The sequence below is a fragment of the Drosophila sechellia genome, chromosome 3R (genome assembly GCF_004382195.2).
Source record: "Drosophila sechellia strain sech25 chromosome 3R, ASM438219v1, whole genome shotgun sequence".
NCBI classification, from domain to species: domain Eukaryota; kingdom Metazoa; phylum Arthropoda; class Insecta; order Diptera; family Drosophilidae; genus Drosophila; species Drosophila sechellia.
In genome coordinates this window covers 26,957,151-26,969,213 of record NC_045952.1, presented here as the reverse complement: position 1 = coordinate 26,969,213, position 12,063 = coordinate 26,957,151, and the positions used below count along the sequence as shown (strand labels likewise).

The following is a 12,063-nucleotide window of genomic DNA, read 5'->3' as shown; positions in this document are numbered from 1 at the left end:
TTCCTCAGTTTTCCCAGCAGCAGCTGTTAGTGGAGCCTGCGCCCTAGAGTCTGGGGTTGATTGGAGTTCTGGAGTCGTGCAGAGGAAGAAAATAAAATTTGTTTGTGTTGTCATCGCGTTTAACTCGCTTCTTTAAACATTGTAAAGTTTAGATTTAAAAGTATGGAGGATAGCGGCATCGATAGCGAGGACAGACAATCCAATATTTACGAGGATGGGGCCGCAGGACTCCTGGTAAGTACACTGGATCAACAACAACAGCTGAGCGGGGAAAATGCAATTTTTCACGGCTAACGTCAATGCAGAAAACGGCCAGTGGAGCACCCAAACATATGTCGGATCTGGAGTTTGAGGTGGCATTCAGGGGTGCCGGCAAGGTCTATGCCCCCACGACCATAGAAATCGATGAAGAGGAGGAAGCGACCGGAGGAAGCGGTCGAGGCCACGAGCCACCCAACACCTGCCGCATACTGCAGCGCAAACTGGAGCTAAAGGTCGAGCGCGCCCGGCGGAACTACACTCAGTTTCAGGAGGAGCAGGTGAGTACAGGTACAACCCACAACGGTCAATATGTTATATATAGTATCCAACCTACTCGCAGGCTACTAAGACGCAGTCGTCCACTCTGATACCAATCAACCGTCTACCCATTCCTGGCGCGCCGGAACACAAACCCCTGGTGGACTACAAATCCGAGAGCAGTGACGAGGCCGAGGAGATCTCCTTCTTTCCGGCCCAGCTGAAGCGATCCAAGCGCCGCCAGCAGAACCACGAACTGACTGACACCTTCAGCATACAGGAGATGACCATTGACTCGGATCTGGAGTCGGACGACAGTGCTGGTACCCAGAACCTCGAGCTCCTGCTGCCCTCCATGAAGACGACCATTCTGGACAAGTTCAAGGTCTGCTTCGGATGCTGGCGACGCAGGTAATGCCAGGCGGAGGAGCGAAGGCATATCATCAGGCGGTTCAGGCACAAATCACGTTATTGACAGGCACTAGCAACCTACGTACTTAATAATAAACTCCATTGCCACTACAGAGCTGTAAACATAGATTTATTTGGCTTAGTAAATCCATTCGATAAATATTAATCAATACTAAAAGGAGAACAGTCTTTCAATTGAAAAGGAGAGCGGGGTAAACAAGGTGTAAACCTGCAAGTCTCTAAGCCTAAAATTGTTTACTACTTGGACGTCAAAGTATGTTATTTTTATGGAAGAACTGCTACAAATATATTGCGTACGAATAAATAACATAAGGATATCACGTCTTTTTATAAAGTTTTAGGTATCTGTATTAAGCGTTAGACAGACGCCCTGTAGAATCCAGTGACTCAGATCCTCGGAAGTGGCCAAATTAGCCTCAAAGACCAGGCCCACACCCATGGCGTTCCTGCGCAGCGATGTTGTGTATACCGGTGCAAGGTAGGTATTCTATAGGAACATGGAAAAAAGTTAGTTTAGTTAGAAACATGCTGAAGACCAAGTTCACGGTCTGCCCCATTAAAAGTATCTTGCTTTCGCATCCCCAAAGCGTGCAGTGTTTAAATACGGAAACAATTAGCACAACAGTTTACGCATTAGTTGGTGAGGGGGTTTTGCGGAAGCTGGCTGTAATTTAGTGCTATGCATTTAAACAAATATCAGCGTGGCCACGCCCACTCCCCCGCCACTGTCCACCGCCCATGGCATATGTAGATACAAGCGCACATTAGTTATTGTCACTGCCAGACGGTGGCTATCCTGGGTATCCTGGCTATCCAGGGTAACCAGTGTCGGGCCAATCCCATACCATTCCACTCTGATCCCAAAATTCACACTAACCTGCAGCTTGAGACGGTGCGCCTCAATGGGCTCCACGGCGAGAATGGCCAGTTCCTCGACCAGGACCTTGGGATGAGAACGCGCCAGCTGATTAGTGGCCAAGTCAAAGCGCCCGCCCTCGATGTACAGACCGTGCACCAGGCAGCCCTGCAAAAAGTTGAGCGATTGAAATGCAAACAGAATTCCTAATTACGAAATTAGTGCCAGCCCCTGAACCAGAATGGAGTTGGGTCATCGTTTTCCATTTAGAACACATCGGGTGGGCAGCAGGAGAGAAAGGAAGCATTGTCCCTACTCACCGTCACAGGGCGCTCCTCCACATCGTCGGGGTCCGCAAACTTGGTTACGTAGGTGAAAAGCGTGGAGCGATCCAACGGCCAGGCGTTGCGGCGACAGGCAATCTGAAAGGTTGGAAAATTACACTCAGAAAATTGATACAGTTCAAAGCATTGAGGGATATGAAATGGTGGTGACAAGCAATTGCGTTAAACTTATAATTGATAGATGGAAACTGGGTGTAAGAAGTTGACATGGAATACTCTTTTAAATAAGGAATCAGTTGCACGATGGACATTTTTCTCGAAGTCTATGTGCGGCGCACCACCAGCGAAGGCGCGACAATGCAGACTCACCTGCACCAGGGCCGTGAGATAACTCTGCGGTATATGCAGTCCCGACAGCCACATGACCAGTGGCTCCCCTGAAAGCGTCCAGTATTTGTATTGCACGGCCCGGAGCTGCGCGAACGATAGATAGAAGGGCTGATTAGTGGACACGAACTCACCTTGATTGATTTTGCGCTTAGCTGATTAATGAGCGGAGCGCCTGTGAAAGGACTTCGGACTGTATGGAAGGACTCCATTTGATCCGGCCCGACTCGACTCTACTCGACTGCGGATCTACTCACCCGCAAGTGCTCCAGCCAGCTGGCCAACTGTTTGCATGTCGCCGGCGCCAACTTGCTCCACGCGGCTGGCAGGAGGCCATTGAACAAGGAGTTGGCAATGTTGTCCAGCACATTGTCCATGCCGATTTCGCCGGCAATGGCCTGCGGAGAGCATGCAATTAAATTAAAAGGCACAATGGAGAGGCACATGTGTGGGCGTGACTGCAGATCCCGGGGCCAAGACAAAAGCCCGCCCGGGTTCATTTGCATTTGTAAATTTATTTTGGCAACAAAATGCATCCTTAGCTGAGGGCGGGATCGCCCAACGTCCCATCCTCCAGCTCCAACCCATCGTGGACATTCAAATTTGGACATTGTTTGCTTGGTCGCCAGCCAAGTTGGCAAATGCATAAACAAATGCGAAATGCAAAACAAGGCTGAAGGATTTATGTGCGGCCTCTATTGACAGCCATATACAACAAAATCCCACATAATCTATCCATGTATATATCCTTAACACGGTTAGTTACCTTGCGTAGCAGCTCCAGAGTCTTCTTGATCCGTACGACCAGCAGATTAAAGCGGTCCAGCTCCTGGAGCAGCACCACCCCGGTGGGTGACAGGCTCATCTGGATCTGTTTGCGGATGCGCCATGTCTCGAAGGCGGGGGGCAGCTTCTTCAGAATGCCGGCTGCCACCGAGTCGATGAAGTCGTCGCGGCTGATTCCACCGGTTCCCTCACCTGGATGCACCATGCGGCGAAAAGGGAGAGAGAACGTCAGTGGAGGATTGTGGTTCTGGCAGGTGTCAGGACAAAGGCAAGGAAAATTCCATGCCGCAGTAATATATGCAGGGCCTGTGGTTTTTTTATTTGCCCTTTTTCTGCCTTTTTCTCCTCCCTGCATTTCTGTTGATTTTATTAATTTCACCCTTTATCGGGCACCCAAATAGAATTTTTCGCGTCCGCTTTATTTTTTGTTGAAGTGTCAATTAGCAAATACTAAAGCTCATGAATATGCAAATTATCGGAATTTTTCTGGGAGCTACTCAATAGGTTTTCGAGCATATTGATATTTCCCCTTTTGTGGGTTGAAGTTCTGCTTTGACTAACGAATTAAAAATGTATTGATATGCTCAACATTAATCTCTAAAACAATGGAATTACAAGAGTCATAAGGACTGAATTTCATATTCATATTCATGGTAGCGTTTTAAACATTCCCTATAGCTGAACTTTTTTGGGCAATCGTATGTCCTTGCGTATCTCGATTGAAATAAAATGGTTAAACTCGATTTTTAATCAGTGGAAATATTTGTTCTTATTATTACTTTTATTTACACTAAATGGACAATGGAGGATTGGCTCCCCTGTTTACGCTGAATACTTTACCAGGATTGACTTCGGTCGGTGGTGTCCACTTGGTCACTTCGTGTGTGCGAATATATTTAAAAAAATATTCCAAATTGTATATACAATTATTTACAAGGCCACACATATAAAAAATATGCATGTTTCTGAATGGGTGGATTAAATTGGGGGGTTGGCAGCTGGAAAGCGCACACTGATGGCGGTTTTAACACGTTTAAATCCGTAACGCAAAATTATCGACTTTTGTGTGACGTTTTTGCCATTTTTTGGTACTTCTGATGGCGGTTGGTGCGGTGAGGTTTAAACTCGATTCGCTGCGATTTGCGGCAATCCGATGAAAGTGAGTAAATACCAGTGGGACTGGGAGTGAGGATATATACGTGTGTAAGTATGTACATATAGGGATATAGATACATATGGCCGTGCACTGCCCTCCAATCTGACCCGACCCATGTGGGCTACGTGTGCGGTTCTATTTTAATTTTTAATGTGTGCATTGCTGTTGTGCGCCGGCAATAATGGCGCATGCAATAAAGTTAATTGCAAAACCGCAACTAATTAATTAAATTAAATTAAAAATTCAACATGCCAAAAATACAACATTGCATAGCAGAGAGTGTGCCGGAATGAAAATCAACAAGATAAAATGTAATAAACGGCTGACAATTGGCACACGTTGCATGCAAATTGAACCATTTACCATTGACCATTTACCATGGGTGGCCAGTGGTCATATCTACATTACATTATTATCATTACTTTTTTCCGATTCCGCTTCGAATTATCGGCGGATAGGCGAAAGGGGCAAGTGCGTTTGATAATCAGGATAATATGTGTGTTTTATGTGCGGGATGCTATCTCTCGAGCAGTTGTGCCCGCGGCTGTACGGCGGTTAAACTCTGGATTGGATCCGACCGGGATCCGACTCCATCCACTTACCCGTCTGTGGCTGCAGCTCAATCAAACTGTTCCAAATGTTGCGTGCCGCCATTGTGTAATAACCGATTTCCGCGTTCGGATGCAAACCAAATACATCCGGCTTGTTGACCAGCGGCAGTTTGTCGATGTGCGCTGTTATCAATGCATCACATATGTAAATAGCTCGGCAATGTGACCACCCACTTCCCATCGCTCACCTATGTAGTCCTCTTTCAGAATGGTCTCCTCTTCCGGCAGGCAGTAGTCCACGTTGTCGTCCTCATAGAAGTGGAATACCTTAAACTCATCGAACAGGAAGTCACCCATGTATTCGTTCATGTAGCAGTTGGTTATCCGCCGGTCGAAGTCATCGATGACCCGTCCTCCATACATCACCTCGCCAATTAGGTATTTCAAACTGTTCCATGGTATTTTCCCAGTGCCACATCGTGTTAGGTAAGTGCGCAGGATTTCAGTACACACCTCGAAGTCCGTGTCGTTGAAATCGTACGCTATATTCCAGCCCAGCTTGTCGTACTTGCGACGTTCCTGCGGATGGGAAATAGTTACACAAATTAATCGGAGTGCCTCCAACTGGACGATCAATATCAATTTGCTGCAACTGCTTCTGCTGCTGCTCCATCAATTGTGCAACTTCACTCTGAAAAGCTTTCAGCTGCTAGAAATTAAGAGATTAATAAATAAACAACTCCACACACTCGACCATCTGGGTTCCGTCTGTAAATAGCGATATCTACGGCTCACTATAACTGGTCCACTTACTTGGACGACGGCGTGGAAGAAGGCTAACACATAGACCAGTGGCCGGAAAGCCACATGAGAGCAGCTCTCGAGGCGCTCCTGACGCACTTTGAAGTACGTGGAGCGCAGATTGAGCTTTAGACCATTGGGTGGCTCAGTGACCACTGCAAAAGTAAAGATAAATTGTAAGAATACTCAGAAAGAAATATATATATATATATAGTATACTATAGTAGTAAGAAGTGTACACTTTACCCTTCAAAGACTTTTGCAGAATGCCAATGGGGAACGTGGGCGTGGGATCTGTTGTTATCCACAGCCTAAAGTCCGGATGCGGATTCTCTATGCGATCTAAATGCTTTTCCAGCTCCCGGACGAACCTGATCAGCAGGTGTCCGTTCTGCAGCATCAACCACATTCCCTGTTTGATGGCACCGTCCAGGAGTCGCAAAGCAGCCTTCTCCTGACCCTGTCCCAGAGATATGTGACAAAAGTTGGACATGCCCACAATCGTATCCGCCAGTTTGATTAGATCATTTGTGGGATCTGACCCGGCACTCAGTACAAAGCACACGGGAATCGTGCTGGAGGTCTGTTCGTATATGGCCGTGAAGCTCACCACTGGCGGCATGATATAAAACTCATCCATCGTTTCGACGATATATTGATTTATACTCCTGAAGATGCGATCCACGCGGAAGCAGCGCAGGAACATTAATTTCTGTGGGGGAGATGGGCGAAATCCTTGGGCTTTAGACATTTTAATACACACAGATGACAATGAGCCGACGACAGCTCGTCATCAGTCCTCCATAGTTGGCCAGTAGCTGCTCCATTGTTGCTATTGCTGTTGCTCTTGGGTGTTGCCAACGGTTTCTGCGGTTTCAAGCTCAACTCAAGTGCAAATTGGGCTCGCTTCGCTTGGCGCTGGTTTCAAGTGCGACTGCGGGCGCAAATTGCCGCTCATCTAATGGTTTGGAAAATTGATAAAATATGGTAATGCACACAGACACCCGAAGAGACATCCATATATAGGAATACTTCCAGGCATGCTGGCTGACAAAAACAGGCTGCTAATAACTTGAGAGGAAAATGTGCGCCAAAGTTGCAGGACGTAGCAAAAGTCGAGTAAAACTAAACGGCCCCCCCCCCTTTTGGGCATGGATATGGATGAGGGTGTGGGTATGGGTATGGAGATGGGTTTGTGCCTGTTTTGTACATAATAATCCACTAGAAGCGAGCATAAAGTACGAAATCCAATAACGCTCAATGGCAAACGGGCAAGAGCAACAGCAACTACTCAGAAGGAGCATCTGAGTAGGAGCCTGAGTTGGAGGAGCAGCTCCTGGCCAGGACCACTCGAAGCTGAAAGCATGCAAAGCGAGTGGATGAATATACAGCAGCGGCAGGACGCAGCACTTGCCTGGAATGCATTGCATTTGATGTTGTAGTCGCCCGGACATGCCACCTCCTCAGGATTCTCCAAGTCGAACCACTGTACGATGGGCAGGGAACAGGACACAGGATCGAGGACCGAGCACCAAGAGGAAAGGACCAAAATCCACAGACCCCAGTTCATGGGCATTCGGATGACGATGGCGATGGCGATAAGTGCAGGCAAAATGAGCGTCGGCAACGGAACGGAAGTCAGTGAATGCCACATGCCAGTCAGAATCAGAATCAGAAGCAGTTTCGTTCCCATCGCCCATCCGAGTCCAAGTTGTCGGGTTGTTGGGATGTTGGGTCGGTGAGTCGGTGGTTGTTTATTGTTGTTGGGCCATCGTCGTTGTTGTTGTGCATTTTATAGCACCGTCCACAGAGCAGCAGTAGCAGCAATTTGATAACGGCATCGGAGTTGACGTTGACGTTGAAGATGATGCACCCAAGCGAGCAGCGGGAAAATCGGAAAAGAAAATACAAAAAAATATGGAAAACATGAACATTTAACAGCGTGCGGCTGAACCTTCATGGGGGTTCAAAAGCTCTTCTTTTTGGGTGGTTAAATTACGTTTAAACTGTACTTTAAAGGTGGATTGCCGAAAGCTGCAAAAGAAACCCCCATTTTAAGCATTCGAATATGTTTTTTAACACCTTTTGCTAATGTCATTAAAAAAAATAATTAAATATGCCTTTAGGATATCCTAAAAGAAAGCGCTAGAAAATAGCAAAAGTCCAACTCACTTCTTTCCATTCGGTAAGGTAACGACCAAAGTGGTCTGGTAAGGTGCCGAAAATATCTGGGAAATCGAAGGCCAACTTGAGCACATCCTCCCAGCTCTTTTCACTTAGCCATTTGCAGGGATTGGAGCGTTCACTCTTGGTTAGAGCAATGCTGCCCTTAATGAAGAAGTCCAGCTCGGATTGCAGCAAAATTCCGTCCCGCTGGGCGAGTTTAGTGGCGATTTGGAAGGAGAAAAGCAGCTTATGCCGTTCAAAGATGCCCGTGCACCCATAGCAGTATACGTTTTCCGTAAGCGTTTTGATGATGTTGTTCAGCCGCTTGTTGAGACTAGCATCCGGCACAGCCTTTCGCAGGGAGTAAACGAATACATCCAAATAGGCCGCCAGTGCATACTGGTACATGCTATTCACTGTGGCCATGTCCGAGAGGGCAAAGAAAAGAACAGCTCCACGTTTGGCTGCCGGACGGTAACCATTTCGGAGCACCTCAATGTCCGCCGCCGTATCCGCGGCCAGTTTTAGCTGTTCCATGACGACGCCCGCCTTAGTTTTTGTGTTCTCCAGGGTTTCAATCAGTTCCACGTTGTCCAACATGTTGCCAGTCGAGGTGGACAGCTCGCGGAGCAGTGAATCCTCCAGTTGCTGCAGCAACTGCTTATTCTCGCTGGTCTGGGCGATCAAGGACTCACGCTGAGCCTCAAGATCCGGACGCTCGGTGCCCACTACCACGCTTAGTAACTGGTCCTCCAATCCTGTCTGAGTTACCGTGTAGTTGATCACAAGTGCCTTGGCATAGACTGCCGGATCGAATTTGGGGTTAGAGAACTTGGTAGTTAAGTAGACTCGGAAGCTAGGATCCCAGTCCACCTCCTTGTCACCCAGCATGACGAACTTGCGACCACCCTGAATGCGAATATTCTTTTGTAGAATGTCGTCAATAACAGGGTCTATATAATCGTCCACATCTTCGAATAGTACAGGCGTTCCGTACATAATGGCCATCTCCAGTTGCTTGAGGAAGTCAGAGTCGCTGAATGAAAGAACTTTAAGGTTGTTCCTGAATTCCCTTTTTCGAATCCACTGTAACGCCTGCAGTTGAGGATCAATGCAGAGTGGGAAGCGAGAGGCGCGCATAGTAAGGATGCCATTTTGTATGGAAAGCTCGTCGGGCGGCAGGCCCTCGTTGCTCCACTGGGAGATCTCGACGTCGGTGGTTAGGTAACCATCGATTTTAAATGGTAGCTGTATGGGAATTCCCAGGGACGCAATGTCTTCCAGCCAATCGTCGAAGACCATTGCCTTGCGGAACTCCCATGTAAAGGCGCCTGTGTAGGCCAAAAATGAGGCACTTATCAGGCACCCACCCACGCTGTCTATAAGCTGCTGACCCAGGCTAGCCATCTCTTTGCTCCAGCGAATTAACTCAGAAGTCAAACCACTGATCAACTTGTCGGAGGCAATCAGACGACGCTCCGCCTGCTGCATCATTTCAGTAAGTGCACGCATCTGTTTCATGGAGGTAGCATAATTCTCGTTCAACTCGTTTAGCTTCTCCTCCAACTTTTGGATTTCTCCGTTCAGGTGATTCAGCAGCTTAATCTGTACTTCTTGCTCTTCCACAAGGAAGTCCAAGCGTTCCTTCTTGGGCTTGACCTCTTTATATACATCGAAGAAGCCAAGCACAGCTCTGACGAATCTAAGTAATCCCGCTCCAGCAACGGATATCTTTCCCATGTCCTCTAGGTTGCCAGTCTTCATATGCTGTCGGCACTGGGTTATTTGCTTCTGGGTCAATGCCTCGCAATCCATCTCCATCAAGCTCTTCAGGAAGTTTACGTCGCTCATCATTCCTTTGGCACTCTTCCAATTTATCTCCTTGTAGCCCTTTAGAATAGCCACGCATTCGCAAACAACTTGCACGGCGGCTGGGGGCGTGGCAAAGGAGCGGATCTCAGTGATCTGCGCCTTTTCGAGTTGGGATAGAGCCAATCTGGCCTCCTCGAGAGCAGGCATAGCCTCTGCCAAAATCTCCTCGGCTTCGTCCTTTTCGATAGCAATCTGTTTGCCCTTAATCTCCACCTCAACAGACTTTTCCGACGCCTCGGCCTTCTTGACATTAGCCTTTTGAGTGGACGACTCGATAGTGACCAACATAGCCTCGCACTCCTCGGACGCGACAGCCACGTTCTTCTTTTGCTCCGTGACAATAATACGTAGTTCGTCGATTTGCACGGAAGCTTCCTCGATTTTTTTGATGCCCTCGCCGAGACGCGAACGTTGCTGGGTAATGAATTTGGCCTTTTCCTCTGCATAAAGATATTAGAATATAAATAGATATTATTATTCCTATTGTTGTTTCACGTACCCAACAATCCCCTATAGGTGTTAATATAATCCAAGTAGTGTTTCGGGGTGACAAAATTGTTACGCCTTAGTTTTGCCAGATAGTCCTTCGAGTACTGCTGTATGGAAGTATGGACATGGACTACATGCTCCACTATGGCCTCTCGATGACTGGCCGGAATAAGGCGGTGCTCGGTCAGGAAGAGCTTGGCCACCGCGTACAAAGCCTGTCGGGGCCACGGGAACACCCAATCGATATAGGTACTGCCAATGAGACCCGGGAAGTTTCGACACCGATTGCGCAGCGCATCGCCAGCTGGAGACATACATAGTACCACGTGCAGGTTTTCCGCACAGGTGCGCAGGAAGTAGCCCCAAACAGCGTCTCTGTGATTGAGGGAAATGGTGTTAAGCCAACACGAATGATGGTTAATATTCTGTCACTCACTTGGATGCCGAAACTCCATCCTCTTCGGCGAACTTGCGCACTTGATTGACAATACCGTCCTTGTCTTCATCGGGGAACAGGGCTGGCACTTGGCCCACTGTAAGGATGTTGTTGATCAACTCCAAGAAGCCCTCTTCTGCTACCTGTGCTCCCGTAAACAAGAACACGACCTTCTTTCGCTTCACGCCCGCTATGATGTAAAGGACCTTCAGATCTTCGCGGAACGCGGCCTCATTGTATCCGCGGGAAATAGTAATCTCGAACACATCACATTCGGCGGCAAAGGCGGCCAGACGAGTAATGCACTTCTTGCCGCTGCCACCGACTCCAATGAGCAGCACATGTCCGCGATTCATACGCAGCGTCCGATGGACGCGGGTCAGATGCTCCAGACAGTCCTCAAACAGGACCAATGTCATCTTTTGTTTGCGTTCACAGTATTCCTCTAGGATCTCCGTGAATAGAAAGTATACAGAGTTGTAGTCCAACAGATCCTCATATAAACGAGGCTCAGATTCATTGGTAAAATTGCGGAAGTCTCCAAAAAGCAGCGGATCGCGCAGCACGTAGTCCTTGAGCGAGAGTATCACCTGAGGCGCCTCCTCACCCTCCTCTTCCTCTTCGCCCTCTTCCTCTCCTCCATCGGTATCAGCCTTGGATGGCTCATAGAGCAAGCGAGCCTGTGCCTCTGCTTCCGCTGCTGCTGCATCAATAAATCCATGCTCCTCCTCGAATGATGGGGGAAACCGTTCGGCCACTTCCACGGCCAGATTTCGACGCACATTTGCGATGTCCTGGTATACAGGAATACAGTAATGAGAATTGGCAATAAAATGAAGTTACACTCACGTTATCGGTTATCAGGCGATCGCATATGATCCTGGTGTACTCGTTGCGCCACACCCTAATCAGGTCCCTTAGGCCCTTGAAGCAAGTGGGTTCGATGAGCAGCAGTCCGGCGAAGATACGCGACAGATCCTTCAGATTGAAAATGTAGTGGAACTTGGAGGGCGTCGGTGGCAAGTCCACAATCACCATCTGGGAATCAGGAAGCAATTAGCATAAGCGAGCCTAGCCAGACAATGGACCATATAACCGGTCGAGCTCACACACTACAGTCTCCCATACATATATGTATAGGAGCCCCCACACAAATCAATTTTATCTCGACTAGCAATATGCGTTCACAAGGGTCGCAGCAAGGACTTTCTCCGCCCCCTTTTGGGGACTCTGCCAAGTTGCTGAATTTACAGCCATTATCAAGTTGCAGTCGCCGCACCAGCAGGGCGCGCTTCTGAGAAACGGCAATTCTATTCAAATAATTCATT

At 48.0% G+C, this 12,063-nt stretch overlaps 2 protein-coding genes across 4 annotated transcripts in view; one reads left to right on the top strand and one right to left on the bottom strand.

Moving 5' to 3' along the window:
• Positions 1-11: 11 nt before the first annotated feature.
• LOC6618763 lies at positions 12-1,108 on the top strand. Of its 2 annotated transcripts, none has more exons than XM_032722413.1 (3): positions 12-234; positions 306-539; positions 584-1,108. In XM_032722413.1, the coding sequence occupies exons 1-3, from the start codon at positions 163-165 to the stop codon at positions 932-934; spliced, it is 657 nt and encodes a 218-aa protein (XP_032578304.1). In that variant the 5' UTR covers positions 12-162; the 3' UTR covers positions 935-1,108. The 2 variants fall into 2 exon arrangements, with proteins under 2 accessions (XP_032578304.1, XP_032578305.1); XM_032722414.1 differs by having other exon boundaries at positions 13-234; positions 602-1,108.
• LOC6618762 (dynein heavy chain 10, axonemal) overlaps positions 1,040-12,063 on the bottom strand; it is a 32,572-nt gene continuing 21,548 nt past the window's right edge. For both annotated transcript variants that reach the window (XM_032722404.1, XM_032722403.1), the window contains 15 exons: positions 11,585-11,773; positions 10,736-11,529; positions 10,310-10,674; positions 7,945-10,250; positions 7,187-7,258; positions 6,019-6,484; positions 5,785-5,927; positions 5,220-5,550; positions 5,023-5,154; positions 3,245-3,456; positions 2,736-2,876; positions 2,461-2,565; positions 2,128-2,229; positions 1,829-1,975; positions 1,040-1,438 (listed from right to left, as the gene is read on the bottom strand). In XM_032722404.1, the coding sequence (XP_032578295.1) occupies positions 1,289-1,438; positions 1,829-1,975; positions 2,128-2,229; positions 2,461-2,565; positions 2,736-2,876; positions 3,245-3,456; positions 5,023-5,154; positions 5,220-5,550; positions 5,785-5,927; positions 6,019-6,484; positions 7,187-7,258; positions 7,945-10,250; positions 10,310-10,674; positions 10,736-11,529; positions 11,585-11,773 (5,655 nt within the window). In that variant the 3' untranslated portion in view covers positions 1,040-1,288. The remainder of the gene's footprint in view (positions 1,439-1,828; positions 1,976-2,127; positions 2,230-2,460; positions 2,566-2,735; positions 2,877-3,244; positions 3,457-5,022; positions 5,155-5,219; positions 5,551-5,784; positions 5,928-6,018; positions 6,485-7,186; positions 7,259-7,944; positions 10,251-10,309; positions 10,675-10,735; positions 11,530-11,584; positions 11,774-12,063) is intronic.

Excerpts from the sequence above, each read along its gene's own strand:
- LOC6618763 (XM_032722413.1), top strand. The coding sequence starts at position 163 with ATGGAGGATAGCGGCATCGATAGCGAGGACAGACAATCCAATATTTAC. Across the intron at positions 235-305 it reads ATGGGGCCGCAGGACTCCTG|AAAACGGCCAGTGGAGCACC; the intron begins GTAAGTACACTG and ends ACGTCAATGCAG. Across the intron at positions 540-583 it reads CTCAGTTTCAGGAGGAGCAG|TATCCAACCTACTCGCAGGC; the intron begins GTGAGTACAGGT and ends TGTTATATATAG.